The sequence below is a fragment of the Andrena cerasifolii genome, chromosome 16 (genome assembly GCF_050908995.1).
Source record: "Andrena cerasifolii isolate SP2316 chromosome 16, iyAndCera1_principal, whole genome shotgun sequence".
Classification (NCBI taxonomy): Eukaryota; Metazoa; Arthropoda; class Insecta; order Hymenoptera; family Andrenidae; genus Andrena; species Andrena cerasifolii.
Window position 1 is genome coordinate 530,338 of NC_135133.1, and position 20,147 is coordinate 550,484.

Below are 20,147 nucleotides of genomic sequence, written 5' to 3' on the forward strand. Positions count from 1 at the left end.
TTATGTATCCTCCTCTGGTATTAGAAGCTGAGTCCCCCCACTCTCTTCTGCGGGCGTTCAGGTCCCCCACTATGATAAAGTAGTTACTTTGGTCCGTCGCATTGATCCGATCTAGAAGATCATTAAACTCATCTATGATAGATACATCTGATCTATTGGTAGCATATACAGGGTGTCCCACTAAGGAATGGACAGCGCGATATCTCTTAAAGTATTGTCGATAAAAATATAAAAAAAATAGGGAATTGCATGGTTCGAGGGGGCCCATTTATTAGCGCGAACGAATTTTGTTTTCGATTATTATTTTAAAAGATACGATGGTCAAGTTCGGTTTTTCAAATGGAACTATTTTTTTTTTGAAGACCTGAGTTGATAGTGCGTTCCAAGACAAATTCAATAAGCTTGAATGTATACACTTTATTTCCTCTGGTTTTTAAGATATTGCGCTTGCAAATTTACTGATTTTCACTGGAAGAAACCCCTCTGGAATGGCAAAAACCGGGGGCGGTCTTACTGGCGCCACGGGTGGCACTGCCTGTTGAAATGGATACTTACCTGCCAAAGGTCTACGCCAGAAATGGCAGGCCCAAAGGCTGGACAATTCTCTTCCGTCAGAAATGCTACTTAGGTAGGTACATCTGCGGTATCGAGAAGCGCATCGTTACTTTTATTTCGCAGTTGCGTTTACGCTCGGTTTTTTTTCCTTACTGGGACACCCTGTATACTGACAACGTATAAATTTTTTTGGCCGCATTTAATTTTAATGTTAGTTGCTTCTAAAATTGGCTTGGTCGCAGAGTTTCTATACAGAATTTCTTCGTATTTTATAGCCTCTTTTATTAATATCGCCGTGCCGCCTCCACGTCTATTGTCTGGACAGTCATTACGCGTCATATTATATCCATCGAAAGCAATTCTATATTTCTTATTTAACTTTGTCTCATTAATTAGTAAAATGTCCGGGTTGGTTTTCTTCATAAACACTTTCAAGTTAGCTCTGCGCGTGTGTCTATTAATAGAGTTAACGTTTAGCGCTATGATTTTTAAATCCTTAATTTTTAGGGCCATTGCACATTCAGTGATTTATATAGATGATCGATTTTGGAGGCATTATTATCTATCTGCCTTTTAACGTCTAATATCTGTGCGGAGATTGCACTTACAATTTCATTTTTTTAAAGTGAACAGAATGCTTTGTAAATCTGTGTTAGAAATGTGATCCATTGAAGGCTGTTGTAGATGAGTATCATTTTGTCTGGCATACCTGTGAGATGCAGAGGGAGGTGGAAAAATATGATTGTTCGTTATCGTTGTGTCAGCCTGCTGTCTTGGAATCTGTTCCAAAGGTTGCAAGGATGCAGCGTTTTGTGTGGCTTGTGAAAAGGATAGACCAGTAGTAACCCGTTTGCTGATCTTGTTAACTTTTTGAAATGTGTTAACTTTAACCTGCGTTCTCTTTGAGGTTATGATGTCTTGTGCCACTTTAAGATATCTGCAACCTCTGTAACTTGCAGGATGTCCCAGTTCGCCACAGTTAACACATGCAGTTTGCGATGAACTTGCATTTTTATCCACCGAACATTCACCTGGGCCATGTTTGTTAAGGCATTTAACGCATCTGTACCCCAATCAACAATTGGCACTTGAATGTCCAACACGTTGACAACTTCTACACTGGAAGACCTTGCTCTTTCTGTAAGGCTGCCAGTATACACGCTGGCAGGCTAATCTGTTTTGTTTGGTAAGTGTACTTGGTATGCTGTCCGGTGAGAGCTGCACCAGGAAGTGCGTAGGTGCACTACCAATCTGTCCCAGTTTAATTTTGGAGATTTTAGTTATTTTAGTGTCTTGTAGTTCTAAACAGTCAATTTCATCTTTAATGTCCTGCTCTGTAAAATCACCCTGAATGCCTTTGAGCACAAGTAACTTATTTTTAAGATGGTTAGGGGTATATGAATAGAATTTGATGTGAAGATTATCAAGCATAACATTCATCTTGTTATAATGTTCCATCATTGTAACGTTGATGGCAGTGGTGTCACTCCCAATATCCTTTAACGTGATCTCATTTCGAGGGATCTCATCCTTGACCGTTTGTAATAAGCTTTTAATTGGAATTTTAATACAGTGTATAGGAGGGGGTCTCAACTTACCCTTTAACTGGGTGGAATGAAACTCCGATGATACTTTTGATGCGTTAGAGGTAATACCCTTGTTAATGATAGGACTGATTATATTCTCTGTACCCCCTACTTACATTGCTGATTCCGCTCCTTCGGTTGCATCATCTGAGGATAATAAATCAAACTGATTTTGTGTAAGGGTTAGAGGGTGTACCCCACTGCGTTTTTCCAGAGACTGTGGGCTCAATGGATTTTTAGGCAATAGCCATGACTCCTCTCCGTGTTCTTGCAGGGAAGAGGAGGGGGTGTTTTGCGTATTACATGCTTGTCCGTTTTTAGTCTCCACCTTTTTTCTCTTGACATTTAGGTTAGGTGTGGTTAGACACTGCTTACGGGCTTCTAGTTCTTTAATTATTTTCTGAAATTCCTTTTCAGAAGAGGCAGTGAGCGGTTGAGAGCTCATCCTTTTCCTATCTTCAGCACTTATACGTTTTTGTCCTTTGCGAGTGGTTTACGACGCCGATGGGAGCGACGCCATGACGCCAGCCTAGGCGACGCTCCTGTAACACGGCGCATATTGAAAAAACTGCTACGATTTGGATGTAAGTCGGGATGTTCCGGGGGTGTATAAGGTTTCCCGGGACCCACAGAGGTACCCTTGATATCAATGGTGTTGAATAAGAAAGTATCAAAGGTGACTATAATTGCAGATACCGTTTAGAGGTTATGCGACTAACCCGCGCGCCCTCTCAGTCGCGACTCCCCTGCCAAAGGTCTCCGCCAGGGATGGCAGGCCCAAAGGCTGGACAATTCTTTTCCGTCAGAAATGCTACTTAGGTAGGTACATCTGGCGGTATCGAGAAGCGCACCGTTACTTTTATTTCGCATTTGCTTCTACGCTCTGACGGCCGGTTCTTTTGCGAGGGATGCAAATCCGATTGCTTCTGATACAATCTGCTCCCTATGGTTGAAATTTAGTCTAGCAACTTTCATACCTCCTAACCTAACCAATCGAACTTGCATCCCTTCCAAAAGAACCGGCCATCCGAGCGTAGAAGCAAGTGCGAAATAAAAGTAACGGTGCGCTTCTCGATACCGCCAAATGTACCCACCTAAGTAGCATTTCTGACGGAAAAGAATTGCCCAGCCTTTGGGCCTGCCATCCCTGGCGGAGACCTTTGGCAGGTAGGTATCCATTTCAACAGGCAGTGCCACCCGTGGCGCCAGTAAGACCGTCCCTGGTCCTTGCTATTTCAGAGGGTTTTCTTCCAGTGAAAATCAGTAATTTTGCAAGCGCTACATCTTAAAAACCAGTCGAAATAAAATGTATGCATTAAAGCTTATTGAATTTGTCTTGGAACGCACTATCAACTCTGGTCTTCAAAAAAAGTAGTTCCATTTGAAAAACCGAACTTGACCATCGTATCTTTTAAAATAATAATCGAAAAAAAATCGTCTCGGCTAATAAAGTAGCCCCATCGAACCATTTAATTACATATTTTTTAAAATTTTGTATCTCCAATAATTTAGAAGAAATCCAGCTGTTCAGTCTACGCGCGGACACCCTGTAGAATCCCTCTAAGGACAAGGTAATTGGCCGTGAAAATTACGGCAGTTCGAAATCTTTAGACCTTGCTATGCAAGCGTATTCATAAAGCGAGAACCTGTGGAGTTGCGTCGAAGGAACGGCCCAATTAGTACGAAAGCGAACATAATAATTCTCGAGGTAAGGAAGCTGAATTGCGGACACATCCAAAACGCAACTACTGCAAATAAAGCGTAAGAAAAATGTGAAAAATGTATTGTTGCTATTTCACAGGGGCAGATGCTGGCAAGCACATCGCTGCAAGATGGAATTTGTACATTATGTATTATGGAAGAAGAGGCATTTTTAACAAAGGAATCTGTGAAACAACACGATTTTTTACACAAAACACCTAGGACAAAAGGTAACTTCAACAGAAATAATCTGATGAAACTGAGCCAAATAGCGGGAATGGAATTAGAAAATTGTAAGTTCAGAGAACCAACCATGTGAAATATGTGTCAAGGTAGGCATGCGAAACACTTATTAGATTTAGTATGCACCACTATTTGCGGTCCCATGCCATAGGAATCCATTGGCGCAGACTAAAAATCAAATACTCAATACACAAGCAAAACATATTGAATATCTACCAGCACTTTGGTATAGAAAACGTGCATAATAGGAATATTAAAGTTAATCGTTTACTCACAATAACAAAAAGAATTAAATGGCTTCAGATATTATAATTTTTATGTAGCATATTTTCACACCTGATCGTATAACTGTTTTCCTCATTTTTGGAGGTGGAGGTAACAACTGCGTTCTTTGTCTACTGAAGTCCTCTATTTGTGCAAGTGGGGACATCAGTGGTGTGCGTTCAGGCCCAGACTCCTCACTGCTCGAATACCTTTTCGGTATAATTTTTCGTTTCGTTGTCTCCACATCCGACTGTAAGTCGCTCGTTTGCTCTGCTTTTCGAGCCTTCGCCCTCGCCGTGGCATAATCATCTGAATGAACACATTAATAATTAATGGGTATAATAACTAGTCACTAATTAGTACTATAATTAATAAGTAAATATAATAATAATTTCAACGTACAACAGATTCCACCGGGAAAGACTGCTACGGCGAGCTTTTCCCATGACTCGTCGCACAGTTGGCAATTCTTTATTGCCAGTGTTATACGGCTCGGTTTGTACGGTGGCCAATAACAAAATCCTCCTACCACCCAATCCGAGGGGATTTCAGACACCGATTCGTCACTAATAAATTCGACGATGACCCAACCGGTATGTGCCATTTCCAATCCTGTATACACAAGTATTCGTGAAACAAAACATGTTTAGAAATTTGCTAGCGTGTATTCTTAGCTTGAAAGGTATAGCGACATTCAGACCAGAAAAAATCGAAACCTGAATCAGTAATATTATCGTCATAAAGACATTCTAAAGACAGTACAAACATTGAATGAGCATATTTTAAGTTCACACATTTATATGCTATTTCTGTGACATTAAAAATTTGAGATGGACCCAAATTGCATTCCTCTGAAAGGGACTCCTAATTTTTCAGATTTATACGGGAATACACGAATACATTTAATAAGTTTTAAAATACTATTTTATAATCCAAAATGATGATAATTATCTGGTTTGATGCGATTATTTCTACATTTCTGGCCGTTTTGAAACCGATCTTTATAAAATGTGGAGTAAATAATTTATTGCTCGATGTGAAATTTGATGTGTTACAGCCCACTCTGCCAATGAAGAAGCTGAATCATGACTACTCAATTCACTTGAAAATTCTTCAGAAGTTTGTGAATTTTTGAAGGAGGCAAAATTCTTCAAATTTCTTCTAAATTCGGAGAAAATGCTACATTTCTTTCGGTAATATTGGAGGATGATTGCGAACTTGTACCAGGTGAAACATATAAGTGTACTGATAATGAGAAGACAAAGCCAAGATGCTGAATGTGAAAATGATTGCGGACGGATTCCAGGTTAAACTTCACTAGTGGGGTGCTAACAAAATGGATTGCAGATGTTAAATGTGAAGAAGTAGCATCTAATGATGTTGTGATGGCTTCGTGAAGGGAATCAGATCAAGTGATCTGGTGGCGCGCATATAGTACTTATTCAATTTCAAATTGCCAGTCATTATTAAAGTAATGCAGAAAATAGAAATAAGCTAACTGTAATGTAGAAAAAACAAAATGCAACACTGGTTTCAGAAATATAGAGCTATAGAACTTACCTGCCGTGTGTGTGTGTGTGTGTGTGTGTGTGTGTGTGTGTGTGTGCGCGTGTGCGCGTGTGTGTGTGTGTGTGTTCCACACCAAACACCAAGGAAACACTCTAAGTACACTAACTTTAAATACCTAGACTATTAAAAAAAAACAATAAAAACACTATAAAAAATACGACAAAAAGACGATAAAAATACGATGGAAATACGATAAAACACGATACAAATACGATAAAATACGATAAAAATTCGATAAAAATACGATAAAAACACAATAAAAATACGATAGAAATACAAGAAATATACGATAAAATACAATAAAACACGATAAAACACGATAAAACACGATAAAACACAATAAAAGTACGATAAAAATTCAAGAAAAATACGTTAAAATACACTATAAAAATACTACAACTAAGAATATATATAAAAATAAACTAGGAATAAACTACAGACTAACAATAAAATGAAAAAATATGTTAAAAACGTATGAAAATCAGCGTAAACTAGTGTGCGTCCCCGTGGATGGTTCTGCGATTACTGCCGCAGTTTTCTTACTACTATTACCCGGCCGAAAGAAGATCCCCAAGAGGCGGGCTCGAGCATTACAGTCCGTCGCTATGACGATTGATCGAATCACCTATTTGGGCACATTTTTAAAGACGCGGCACACGTATTTTGGTTATTGGCTGAAGTAGGCACATACATTGTCGCACCGCGCGACGAAGAGAGCGAACAAAACACATCGAGATCGGGTGGAATAGAGCGATCTGACCGACGAGCGCCAAAGCAATAGCGTAGGCATCTCAGACGGTTAACCATTAATATATAATAACATAAAAATTTCCTTATTTTTCACAATATATTCAGGAAAGTATTATCATTGGTTTGGTTAGATTTTTCTGATTAAAATAAACCCAAACGCAATGTCGCACAGATTGTTTGAAAAATAAGGAAATTTTTATGTTATTATATATTAATGGTTAACCGTCTGAGATGCCTACGCTATTGCTTTGACGCTTGTCGGTCAGATCGCTCTATTCCACTCGATCTCGATGGGTTTTGTTCGCTCTCTTTGTCGCGCGGTGCGACAATGTATGTGCCTACTTCAGCCAATAACCAAAATACGTGTGCCGCGTCATTAAAAGTGTGCCCAAATAGATGATTCGACCAATCGTCATAGCGACGGACTGTATCGCCCGAGCCCGCCTCTTGGGGATCTTCTTTCGGCCGGGTAATAGTACCTGTAGGCTGCAAGGAATCCTCGCCACCCCCCACTTTGCGGCACAACCCTCATCCTGCCGACGGATATAGGTACCTCTGAACATTTGCCAGAAAAGCTCTTTAAAACAGAAAAGCAGAAAATATTGTACCAAACGTTTTTTTAATCCTTACGAGTGTCGCTATTTCCACTATCAAAATCAGGTCAATATTTTCTAAACATCGATTTTTTGGGAGCACCTCAAAGTTACAAAAACTGTGGGAGAAAACGTATTTTATCTTTAACCGACTGCCATTTTGTAGATTTTTTCGAAATTTCTGGTCGTAGTAAGGGGCGATAGCGACACTCGTAAGGATTAAAGAATCGTTTGGTTCTCTTTTCTCTGCCCAATGGAAAAACCGCTAGCCTTGGGACAAGTGAACAAGGATATGTTCGGTTAACAACGCTTATAATTCTGAAAGTTGTAAAGATCTTAAATCATCCTTCATGATTTTAAACAACCAAAAGATGAATAAAAGTGTAGGTATACGAGGCATCACTGTAGTGTTTTTGTCCCTTTTTTAAACCCAGAAAAAAACGTTAATAAAAAGAAGCAATGATCTCGGGTACAGTAGTGGTCAGAGAACAGAGTGCCGTTACTGAAAAGAGTCGAATTACTACTGCATCTTTATTCGTATCCTGATCTAATTCCTTCAATTTATTTATTAAGATTTTATAAACAGCTTTTTTTATTTTTATCCAAATAATTTGTAGATTTAATTTGCCAAATGTATTGATTTTCTTTGTACGATTAGATAAATCCTCTCAGCAAATTTGCTGACACGTGTAATTGTCAATAATTTTAAATCTGTCTGCCGGTGGCCCAGACTTCACGTTAATTTTGATTTGCGGCAAATCGGAACCCAGATAAATCAACCTCGCGGTGATTGCGTTCATGCCAGACAATTGGCACACGCGCTCCGTGCTGCATTATAACTTTTGACTTTATGCAAGTTCATAAATCGAACGGACAAGAAGGAGCGTTTATGGCGGCCTTTAGAGTGCCTAATGCCGCGCCAAATTCATCACTTTTTTAACTCGATGTCTGAGATTCTGTTCGAAATCAGATATGACGTTGAACACGTGAAATTAAGGGGAGTTTGTGTTTCAGGGGTTGAGTCTTAAAACTTTCACCTCGCAGTGACCGACCATCTTTTACGCAACTCTGCGTTGCACGTGTTGGCAACGACCTCAGTCACAGGGGGGTGACAATAAGCAGAGACAGGAAACCGCGAGGGTCGTCGCCGGCGTGAGCCCGCTAATATTGGAAAAATCACGGGTCAGGTCTAGGCGTCTTCCCGTGCGGCGCACAGTGTGCTGAGAACCCGTTTTTTTTTTGTAGGCAAAAGTTTAAACTGTCCACGGAATATCACACCTCGTGTCGCGTCCAAATACACTGTGGACTATATCGCAGAAGTAATTGTTAATTACATTCTGTCAAAAAAGTACCGGGAATCGATTATTTAAAAAGCTCGCTTAAAGGGATTGTTGAATTTCTTTTTGTCGCTATGTTCGCACAACTGTCCTCTATACTCACGCGGAGTTTGAGCGTCACCTGTCAGTTAGTTTGTTTACAGTGCGCCATTGTGTCAGTTCATCTCAAGTGTGTTTTGCGATTTTTACAATGGATAAAAATATCGAACAAAGAATCTGTCTGAAATATTGCATTGCAAATGGAATTTCGGGTGCCGAAGCGCTGAAAATGTTACATAAGGCTTACGGTGAATCGACTTTATCAAAAACACGTGCGTTTGAGCGGTACAGTGCATTTAAAAGCGGTCGAGATGTGATGGAAGATTTGCCTCGTTCTGGTCGGCCATCAACGTCTTCAACTAAACTTCACATCGCTAAAGTAAAGGAAATGGTGGCTGGACATCGTCGTTTAAGTCTGAGAGAGATAGCCACTGAATTGTCTGTGTCTCGCGAATCAATTCGTACCATTTTAAACGATTGTTTGGGCATGAAACGCGTTGCCGCTCGACTAGTGCCGAAAGACCGGAATTTTCTGCAAAAACTCAATCGCGTTAAAGTCGCTGAAGACATGTTAGAAAGAGTCAATTCCGACCCCACATTCATAAAACGCATTGTAACTGGTGATGAGACATGGGTTTACGAGTTTGACATGCAAACCAGTCAACAAGCTTCGGAATGGCGCCTTCCAATTGAGCCGAAACCGAAAAAAGCACGTCAAAGTCGATCAAAAGTGAAGGTGATGTTGACAGTTTTTTTTCGATTACCGCGGTGTTGCGCACTCGGAATTCTTGCCGCAAGGTAAGACAGTAAATAAAAAATATTATCTGAGCGTTATGCGGCGTTTGAGAGAGCAAATTCGTCGAAAAATATCAGATTTGTGGAAAGAAAACTCATGGATTTTGCACCACGATAGCGCACCATCTCACAAGGCTATTATTGTGAACGAATTTCTGGCCAAAAACTCAAGAAATCTTATCGAGCAGCCACCATATTCCCCTGATATGGCTCCGGCCGACTTTTTTCTTTTTCCAAAACTGAAATTACCACTTCGAGGCACCCGTTTTCAGTCGATAGATGACATAAAAGAGAATTCGCGGCGAGTACCGAAGTTGATTCCAAAAAATGCGATCAAAAAATGTTTTGATGATTGGGTTCTTCGTTGGCATAAGTGTATTATTTCGAAAGGGGCCTACTTTGAAGGCGATACAATAAATTTGGATGAATAATACATATTTTGTGTTTCATTGACCAATTCCCGGTACTTTTTTGACAGAATGTATATACCTAATACAGTGTATCGTTCGTTGTTCTGTCTGTGTTAATCGCGACTGTAAGCCCGCCCTTTGCAAATCTTCGTTATACTTATTTGAACTTTCATTGCATCATTGATCCAACGTGAATATAACGTCTACTTTGGCAGAAGTAAAGTTACAAGCCCTACTTAACCACACCGTGTCGAACGCTTGCTGAATGTACAAAAAGACGTTGTTTCTATGTGAAAACAGTAAAAGTAATGTTAATTACTTTAATTTATGCAGTAATACGCATCCTGAATGTAATTAAGGCCAACAGAATCTTATAGAAGGTATGGGTGAATTAATACCAAATGTTGGTGGGCTTTTGCCTCACCGTGCGCCTATCCATTTCATTTCTTTATACATATTAGTATGTACAAACCGTTCCAGACAACGTGATTTTTAATAGGTATAAGTATAGTCAAGGGCGGATGAGCCCATGCTGTTCTACCTTTGAGGGTTTTACGGTGGGGACTTACGCTCTATCTGGCTTCAAACGGGGGTGTGTAAGCTAAACAGTTCTGGGGGCGCAGGCGACTTACAGTTTGAAATTTGGTATTATTGAAGCGAAATTTCTTCGTTTCTTTGCGACTAGGCAATCGCTTGTTCGCGCAGCGTTCGTTCTCAGGTAAAAGGACTTTATGATTTTCGGCATACTCTCGGGTTTTTCCACCGAGGTGCTAGGTAAGTCGGGCTATAGCCAAGCTACACATCTGGCAAACCAGACTACCACAGGTAAGTATTTTTTCTGCGCGTTTTCGGCGTCGCTTAGTCCTAATGTAATCTGCTCCCTAACGAATCGGACTTGTATTCCTCCCAAACGGCCACTTTCTGAAAGAGCCCCTCTTCACAGCAAATACATCCTCCCTAAGGCCCACCTTCTCTCGCACAGAATACGTCAACGCGTGATTTTGTATTGAAATTCGCGCGTGTTTATACTCGTGAGATAAGGGAGCTGTAGAAGGGGGGACGACGCGGGCCGGACCAGGGGGGCCAAGCCGTCTTTGTTTGGCTGAAGTTTTCCCGTTTAGTTAGCACCGCATTGGTAGGAGGCGCTAGGTATATCACACACACATACCTACGTGTATCAGTGAGCACGACACGCAATCTTTCGACGTTGGTGAAATGTTACCATGACGACCGTCGTCATTTAGAAATGTTTGGCGCAGACACGAGGAAGTGTCCTCACTTTCCCTGGTTTACCCTTTCTAAGGCCGTCTGACCATGGATTGTCGCGTCAGTGACGCGTATGCAGCAGATAGAAGGATATACAAAGAAATTGAATATATTTTCTTTTCCTAAGAAAAGAAGAAATATTCAATTTCAATGTTTATCCTTCTATCTGCTGCATACGTGTCGCTGGCGCGACGATCCGTGGACAGGTTTTAAAGTAAACGGTGCATTACACGTATACACATACACATACGTCCCAATTCACACATTCACAGTTTAGTACGCACCTCATTGGTAGGAGGCACTACAAACTCTGCTTCAACTTTCGTAAGAGGGAAGCTTGGCCCCCCTGGGCCGGACCACGCGCAGGCAGAAGACTACCCCTTTTGTCCCTGGTACTAGTTCAAAGTTTTTTCATTTCTAACCCCGTTACCGGGGAAACATTCTTCGATTTAACATAAGAACATCTTCTTTTGGTCATCGTGCCATCCATAAGATTAATTTTACGCCATGGTCAGTGCTCAGAACATCATTATAATTTAATTATGCTGTAGCGGAGCATGGTTTATTGCCTGCCGAACGTAGAGGGATTAGCTAGTAGGGGAGGAAAATGCCATATCTGGTTCCCAAAAATTAATCAGGCTGATCGGCCAAAGCGTTTCGCCAGTGTCGCGATTTATGATCGTATTGTCCCGCCAGTTGGCGGTTAACGACGGTATAGGTAGACGTTCTTGTTTTTCGAATCGAATTAAAAGAACGCCGCCGGCCAGACTCTCTCCGCACGCACGGTTTACATGACATTTGATATAATTTTAAACGGGAGAAGGCCAGGTATCCATTGGTGTTCATATTTCTCCGCCATTCGATTTTTTGCTCTTGGGGCTGCGAGACACCTTTCAGCACGTTGAAATCTCTGCATAAGGCGCACACGAACGCTTTCGACGCGCGCCTCGTCGTAAAAATCGACCCTTTCAAGTGCTTCACACTGCTCGAAAAATCGAGAAACTCGTAAATCAATCCCGTGCGCGACGCGCCGTTGCAATAGTGGGATCCTGCCTTTATTGTGTGTAGCACTGAGAGGAATTGCCGGGTCAAACGAATGACCCCAATTTGTCTTTTTTGCTAGCACTGTAGGCTTTGCAACACAATGAGGAATGAGGTAGCACGAACAGTCGAAATGCTCATTTCTTTCGCGATTTAAGAAGTATAGACTTGCAGTACGAATTTCGCGGGTTTGCCTCAGTCGCGCGTGAGGAGAGAGAGAGAGAGAGAGGGGGGGGCCCGGTGTACCTAACGACCGGAAGGAGAATCGGCAGAAAGCTGTTAGCGATCAGACCGAGCCGACTGAAAAGTGTATTTTTGAGAATAATGTGTGTCTTACAGAAATTGCATGGCGTCCGCCAGTGATTTTCGGTACCAAAAGTTAATTGCAACAGACTGAACTCTTATTTTGATCCAATTTGCCTCAGTCTACCCTAAATATGTATTATGGGGATCTAGGTTACCGGCGAAGTAGCTGATCGCCGACGCGCGATCGCGTTCGTGATCAGTCGATGGCAGACAGACAAGAGCAACGTGTACGCGAAACGAAGGTAAGGGAATACGATACACAATTTTACAAACGTGCCGGAAAAACGTTTAGGTTATAAAGGCGGGGTAAAAACATTTGCAACACGCGCGAATGCGTGTGAAAAACCGTGCACAACCAAAATCCTGCCCATACGTTTCTTTACGGCACGCGATCCTTCATTGCGCGTGGACCCATCGAAATCGACCCTCGCAAAGGTCTTCTGCAACGCGCATTACACGTGTTTAACCGTGCCTTTACGCGAGGGTGTAAGTATACGGACACAGCGACAATACGTTTACGGGCGGCAGAGTGTTTGCACGGCTGCATACGGGCCGAAGTTCAACAAGCCAAGTGCAACGTGTATATAACCGCGTGTCTTTCTTCTTGATTCTAATAAACCGTATCTTCGTTTGTGTCTGTCTAACTAAAGAATTATTAACACCCTGCTCTCACGCATACAGCGGGGTATAAATCTCTGAAGCGGGATTCGAATAGTGCTAATCCGGCGGTTAAAACAGGCAAATTTGCGAACGTGCACGCGGGTGCCATTGTTTCAGAATGCAAAAGAATGTTCGAGAACGTTGGGAAGCGTATACGCGAGGACTCTTTTTTTAAACGATTTTTTTATGGTATTGAGACCGCGAGCGTCGTTGTTGCCAACCAAACTCAACCGCGAGAGTGACTCTCAGTGTTGACATTTTGCAGTTTTAACCAGTCGCCCTTAGGAATTTTTGGCTATGCAAACGCGAAGATCTGGATTCATTTATTGCCAGAAACCGGCGGACATGTAATATCGTTAATAATTATAGTTAAAATTATGTCCGGTTTTGTCATTTCATGACATCAATTTCCTTGTGAAAGTACAAGGAGACAATTCTCAGACGTGACTTTCGTGCAGATCCGATGAAGAATTTTCTATTTTCCCGTTCTTATAATGGCTAGTGCTAGCTTTGTCTTTTATGGTCCCATGGTTCTCGGATGTCGAGCACTCGCTTCTAAAGGGTCCCATGTCCTAGGTCAGGGGAGGCGAACCTTTTTATCTGCTCGTGTCAAAACTTTATAAATAATATTTATTGAATTACTGACGTGCCGGTTAGTTTTTTTAATAGGGGAAAAATTAGTAGAAAATTAATCATTGCAGAATTTTATTCAAATCAGTTTACAAATTAAGGTAGATTTTCATCAAAATTAACCCCGTGTGTCTGTGTAGACCGGGCAACAAATTGCCGCCAACGTGTATTCAGCGACTTGGCAACATCTCTGTAGGATACAGCAACATTTTGATTTATTGAACGGCTGCTTTGCTTGTCGCCCCAGCCGGCTGTACTGCAGGGCCACGTCGTTCGTCACGATGCTGGACAAGACCCTTTTCGTGAAGTCATAAGTGTTGGATCCTCAATACTTTGCAAATTTGTTCAGCTATAATGAAAAAGGTATCAAACATTAACGAATTAAGTAAAAACAAACATTAACAATTTTTTCATCATATCTATGATATTTTACTTACAGTATCTTGGATATTATTTTCATCCTTTAAAATTTCTTCCAGGTCCTTGCCTCTACTCGCTACGCGTAGCGAACGGGAACCTCAGGTATACATTGTCGTAAAGGATGCATAAATTTATTACACGTTGGGCCTAATGGAACCAGTTGTTTCGGAAAAACTGGCTAGGCTGATCGGCCAGAGCCTCTCGATAGAGTCGCGGTTTATGGCAGTATTGTCCTGCGAGGCCTCTATACTATAGGTTCCCGTTCGCTACGCGTAGCGCAATACAGTGTATTTAGTTTTTATTAAAACTGCCGAAATTGAAGAATTCTAAGTATCCGTGTTTCATAGTTTGGTCTGTAGTTTACGTTGACAAGTTTACACCAAAATGGATCAACAATCTATAAGGAAAAGGAGTAAAAAACGACTACTTTTTCATATATTCTTTAAACAAATTGACCTATTATTCGTAATCTGATCACGATTGGCTGAATATGTTATGAAAAGGTGCATCACTTTTGCCTAAAAGATTTCCTCTGTGGTGTCTACTTTCCGAGATAATGGGGCAGACTTGTCTTTCTCACTCACACCTTTGAGGCCCGCGCGCAGTCAGAGGACTACCCCTTTTGTTTCAATGTGCCTCCGCCGAGTGTATTGACGCTTGACGATATATGTAGTAAACGCGTGTGATTTTTTATTGCAATCGGTATCACTTCCATACCGATACAATAAAGAATAAAGAATGCAGTTTTTCTGAAACAGGTATGAATCCTCGGCCGACCGCAGCGAAAGGACGTTGCGCCTCGCAGTCGAGGATCATATATTCATTTAAGCGTATTAAGAAATTCTTTATTCTTTATCGTATCGATATGGAAGTGATACCGATGGATTTCTGATGATTTTCCAATGAAAATTATACCAAATATCATGTAAATCGGAATATTTTTAACAAAGTTAGGTGTAGATTATGGAAATTAATTTTTCAAGTAATTTCCTTCATTATGCTCCGAATTACGTCGTTCTTGGTGTTAACTTCATCGGCGAAACATACGGAATCGATTGACATCATTTTCGCAAAGATCTGATGCGAAATGCGGAATTGAAAGATTTCTCACTTCTTAATGGGTATTCCAAACACTTCGAGGGTCGAAAGTCGCAACACTCGGTGAGGCATCGCCGGGAGGGGGGCTTGCAATCTGGATGCCGTGCGGTATCTCGTCGGACCCGAACGCAGTCTAGTTTAAAGGACCGAGACTTTGTAGGTATCATTTGGGAAACGATTCTTGCCAAGTACTCATTCCTGTTTCGATACCTATAGCATGCTTGTTTCGTGCTCAAATAGTATCGAATACCAAGTCCAGCCAAGATGTTGATACCTACAAAGCATCGAACCTTTTGAGTAGGTATCCTTTAGGTATCGATACCTTCTGATACCTACGGTACTCATACGTGCTTGAGATGCCATGATACTTCACCGCTAGGTATCGATACTGCTTGAGCGGTATCATTCCCATTACTACTGGTTGCGCACCGAACCATCAAAATCGACCCTTGTAAAGGTGTTCTGTAGCGCGCATTGCACATGTTTAACCATGCATTTAGAAGGAAGCAGTTTTTTTCTGGTGAAAAATGCTACCCGACACGACGTATGTAGGAACATACCTACATCGAGCTACTAGATTGGAGAATAATGTAAACTCATTTTCCCATACAGCACACTTCGTTGCGGCAAAGTTGCAGGATGGTTGCAGTAACCTTGCGTCGTTGCATGGTTGCAGCGCAATGTCGATGTATGGTTGCTGCGACGTTGCCGTACAACATTGCACGGAGCGGACATAGAATTGTTGCTGTATAGTTGCCGCAGCTTTGCCGCAACTATGCAGCAACTTTGCCACAACTTCGCCGCAACTTTGTCGCAACTTTTCCGCAACTTTGCAAGATCATTGCAACAACATTGCGGCGTTAGCAAATTTTAAAACACAATATCTCCACGACCGGCTGAAATAAAGTGTATACATTATACCTTATTGAATTCGTCTTGAAACGCACTATTAAATGATCTGTTAAAAAAAGAGTTCCGTTTAAAAAAAAATTGGTCATCGTATCTCGTAAAATAATAATCCAAGAAACAATCGTCTGCTCCAGTAAATTTTCCCCCTCCAACCATGCAATTTCATATAAACAATTTCTTTTATATCTCCAATACGTTAGGAAATATCCAGGTGTTTACTGTTTCCGCGGACATCCTGTATAATGAACTAAAATATAAAATACTAGCATGCCCCGTCCTGGTTTCGCCCGAGGTATTAGCGTGACTGATTCGTGTTTATTAGAATTAATATCTTTCAAGGGAATTAAGTATTTTGAAAAAAGCTTAATTTGCTTCATAATATTTCGAAAAAGATAACATTCTTGGTATATATAATGATTTTCTGACATTCGGATGAATTGTTATTGCGCATCCTATTTTAACTTCTCGTAATTTAACATACCTAGTCAATTCCTGGATCATAAATGAATGCAAACCTTCCGGTAACATTCACTCTTATGAGTCCAGGTTTTACATTCCACGTTGCTCAGCGTGTTTAACTGCCGAACCCTGGTGTATCTTAATATATAAAGCAGAAAGTGTTTAAACTTAGGGATCACGGAATGTGTCGCCCAGCTCATTATATCTACCTAATACAGATGCACGTGGCTATTTAAAAAATAATAAATAAATAAATAAGAAACGATTTTTTTTATAAAATCAAAATCTAAATTTCGGGTGAAGCCGAATAGCAAAGCTAGTATTTGCAAACGTCGAGCAGGCGCGGTAGATCTTGACAAATTTGATCGCACTTGGGACATAAGTAATAACATCCACAGGGGGTACGAATTAATTTACAACAGCTATTTGTAACCTGAAAACGCTCGAGAAGCTTCGCCACCTAGTGGTAACATCGTGGTACTGCTACGGGCGAGGTATCGCGCGGGCCGAATATGCGTATGCGCGCGCGAAGTAGAATGTCGTATACACGGGTCATGTAGTCTGCAAACCAGCCGTACACATGACATGTTTACATATAAATTACATGTTAATAAGGCGTTTCTGAGACATGCTACACAGCCTATTTCCGCCCTAGAGTATGCAGGAATAACGTATCAAAATTTGAGGAAGATTGGTTAAATATATGATTTCAGTTAGAGGGATGCTTGGCGCCTTCATGCAAGAAAATGTTTAGCGCCCCAAAATTTTTTGCCCCTGGTTTCTATTTAATATGTTTTGCCTTTACGGTGTACAAAAGAAACATTACATTAACATTTTGTGTATGTGGGAGTTGTATTCCATTATTATTAAGCGTGCGGTATAGTTTCTTATGCGGCACATAACTTCCATAATGGGTTCCGCCGGATATGACAAATTAGTCTAGGCCCCCTGCGGACTTTTCGCAAACTACGGCGAAGAAGGGACTTTCCGAAGGGACTGACCGAGGAAAGTCAGTCTTCGAATTACCTCCAGTTGTTACGGAGCTTGTTTAAAAAATCAAGTGGTTTAAAGTGACAAATGGACGATATGTTAAATGTAAGTATTAAAATTGTATAATATTAAACAGGGTGATTCTCCCGCCTCGCTGAGTTTCGTGGATTTCGACGCACAAAAATATGTTTGCGTATATTATTCGCGGATAAATATAACATATACCTACATGTTCAAAATTAGGTCAGTAGAAAAATAGGGTTACATTACGGATGAATTATCTCTATTCGCACAACACGTTTCATAATTTTTTGAATTTCCGGGTTGCCGAACGTTCCTTGTTAGTGAGGCGCGGCTTATTATTGACGGCATCGTCGTTGAGGACTTCAGCGAGAGAATCACCCTGTATGTTCATAGAATCTTACTATTTTCAATAAAATAATACATTCATTATATCATTTCCAGTTGCAGGATGCACTTGTGCAGAAGGAGAAGAAGCAGGAAGCATCGGGAGATAAAAAATGGAAAAAAGTAAGTAATTATGCGCAATACTAAATACTAGGGTAGACGCACCGTTTGTGGCCACTGTACTGTTTTTGGCCATGTGCATAATTATCGCGGTTTTCTTAGCTTCAAATTGCTTGCAGCCACAATTATGTGTAGAATTTCACACCGTAAATATTTTGTTTAGTATACCGCCAGAAATATGGTTACATTTATTGCTTACACGAAAAAACATTATATTTTTTAAGAAGTGCGTAAACGGTTCGCTGTTCTTGTAACAATCGTGAAGGATATACGATAAGTAAAATTCCCATATTTACTAATCAAAGTATGTTTACATATAAATTATGGCAGATATAGGTTAAATGTAGTTTCAAAATTATTCTGAAAGTATAAAATTATCAAATTCAATTCACTATTACGAACAAATTATGTGGCAAGAAATGGTACAGTATTTTAATAACTTTTCCATTTCTGGCCATGGGGTGGCCGCAACTGGATACTCATTGTATTGTAGAGTATCCAGTTGTGGCCACCCCATGGGCAGAAATGGAAAATTTCTATTTTCTGCCACTATGCTTTTTAAACGATTTTATTCAACTTCGATCCTCTGTTTTAAAAAAGAAATTAACCCCGAGCGGGTGAGAAAATTACCCAGTCATCAATAAATATAACCCATAACCACAAATCGAAACGACTTGAAATCAGCTAGTCGCTTGCTTTACGAAAACGACAAAAAGCCGCTGCGTTCGGGTCGCTAGTCGCATCGCGATTTGAAATTAAATAAAAGATATTTCTAAAGAAGTCAGAGCTGCTAAAAATATATATAAAAAAAAATTTATGTTAAACGATTTTATTAAAAATGCATTAAAACCTAAAAAAAATTGAAAGTGGCCAAAACTAGTACCAAACATGGCCAAAACTAGTGTGCAAGTGGCCACAAACGATGAAAAATGTATTTCTTATAATTTTTTAACTTTATTAATTACTTAACGATTTCTCTAGTTAATGAAAACTTAGATATTAATAGTAAAGATAGCGTAAAATTTGGTAAAGCTTATAGGTTCCTGATTTTAAGTACAATTTTAAAGATAATTAGGATGAAAGTCACTGAAATCCTTAACGTGGCCATATACGGTGCGTCTACTCTATATTCTTTTGTTCGTAATAATGTACTTTTGCCCGGTCGAAAGAAGATCCCTAGCAGGCGGTCTCGGGCGTTGCGGTCCGTCGCTGTGACGATTGGTCGCGAGTCACCTATTTGGGCACACTTTTAAGGGGGTAGACACGGGTAATGCAGTGCGCTATATACCGACATAATCTGGCCCGAAACATGGGTTTAGTAGAATACGCTTTTCGTCCTTATATGAGCGAATTTTGGGCCCAGCGAGGTCTTATTCGAAAGAGGAAGGTTCAGTACAGCGCGCTCTGGTCATGGCTCGACGAGATTGTGTTGATATCTAATAATCTGAGTGTTCAAAGTAGTGCAAAAGTCGACAAAATACACCCGCATGAATCCAAGTATTTTTAGGTCACTAAAAGAGTTTTGTGACTCAAACGATGACCACAGCGCACTGCACCAAACCTTCCTCTTTCGAAGGAGACCTCACCTAGCTCAAAATCTGCTCATATAAGGACGAAAAGCGTATTCTCGTGTTTGCACTCCCAAATACGAATTCCGCCATATTGGCGATAATACAGAACAAGTCACGTGACAAATTTAGTTCAGCTAGTGGATACGAGATGGCGCCTACTTGGGAGGACTGCTAACGTCGAATCATAGCAAAACTGAAGCGATAGCTGGATATACGAGCCACAATAAAGGCATGATGGAGTCAATGTACGCATTTTCGGACGATTGTAGATTAGGTTATATTCATTTTAGGCATACATTGACGTAGGAACAGCTGGGAATTGTACACATTTATTAAATTAACGCTTTTACCGTTACATATACATCACTTGAAATCGCTGTCGTATTTATGTCATAGTAATTCAGGCAGTTAGAACAACAACGGACTA

At 40.6% G+C, this 20,147-nt stretch overlaps 1 protein-coding gene and 1 long non-coding RNA gene across 5 annotated transcripts; one reads left to right on the plus strand and one right to left on the minus strand.

The window, feature by feature from the left end:
• The first annotated feature begins 3,695 nt into the window (after nucleotides 1-3,695).
• Nucleotides 3,696-5,908, plus strand: LOC143377609 (uncharacterized). 4 transcript variants are annotated; one of them, XR_013087371.1, is made up of 5 exons: nucleotides 3,696-3,849; nucleotides 3,949-4,685; nucleotides 4,757-4,942; nucleotides 5,407-5,576; nucleotides 5,656-5,908. It is a non-coding gene; the product is annotated as an uncharacterized LOC143377609 (long non-coding RNA). The 4 variants fall into 4 exon arrangements; XR_013087370.1 differs by having other exon boundaries at nucleotides 3,949-4,942; XR_013087372.1 differs by lacking the exon at nucleotides 4,757-4,942.
• LOC143377608 (uncharacterized) lies at nucleotides 4,375-5,184 on the minus strand. The gene is made up of 2 exons (XM_076829084.1): nucleotides 4,752-5,184; nucleotides 4,375-4,658 (listed from the first exon to the last, which is right to left on the minus strand). Exons 1-2 carry the CDS (start codon nucleotides 4,951-4,953, stop codon nucleotides 4,375-4,377), a joined length of 486 nt encoding a protein of 161 aa, XP_076685199.1. The 5' UTR covers nucleotides 4,954-5,184.
• Nucleotides 5,909-20,147: the final 14,239 nt, after the last annotated feature.

What these genes read in the sequence shown, in the direction of transcription:
- LOC143377608 (XM_076829084.1), bottom strand. Translation starts at nt 4,953, where the DNA reads ATGGCACATACCGGTTGGGTCATCGTCGAATTTATTAGTGACGAATCG. An exon ending in CTTTCCCGGTGGAATCTGTT is followed by an intron (nt 4,659 to 4,751) that starts GTACGTTGAAAT and finishes GTGTTCATTCAG; the next exon opens with ATGATTATGCCACGGCGAGG.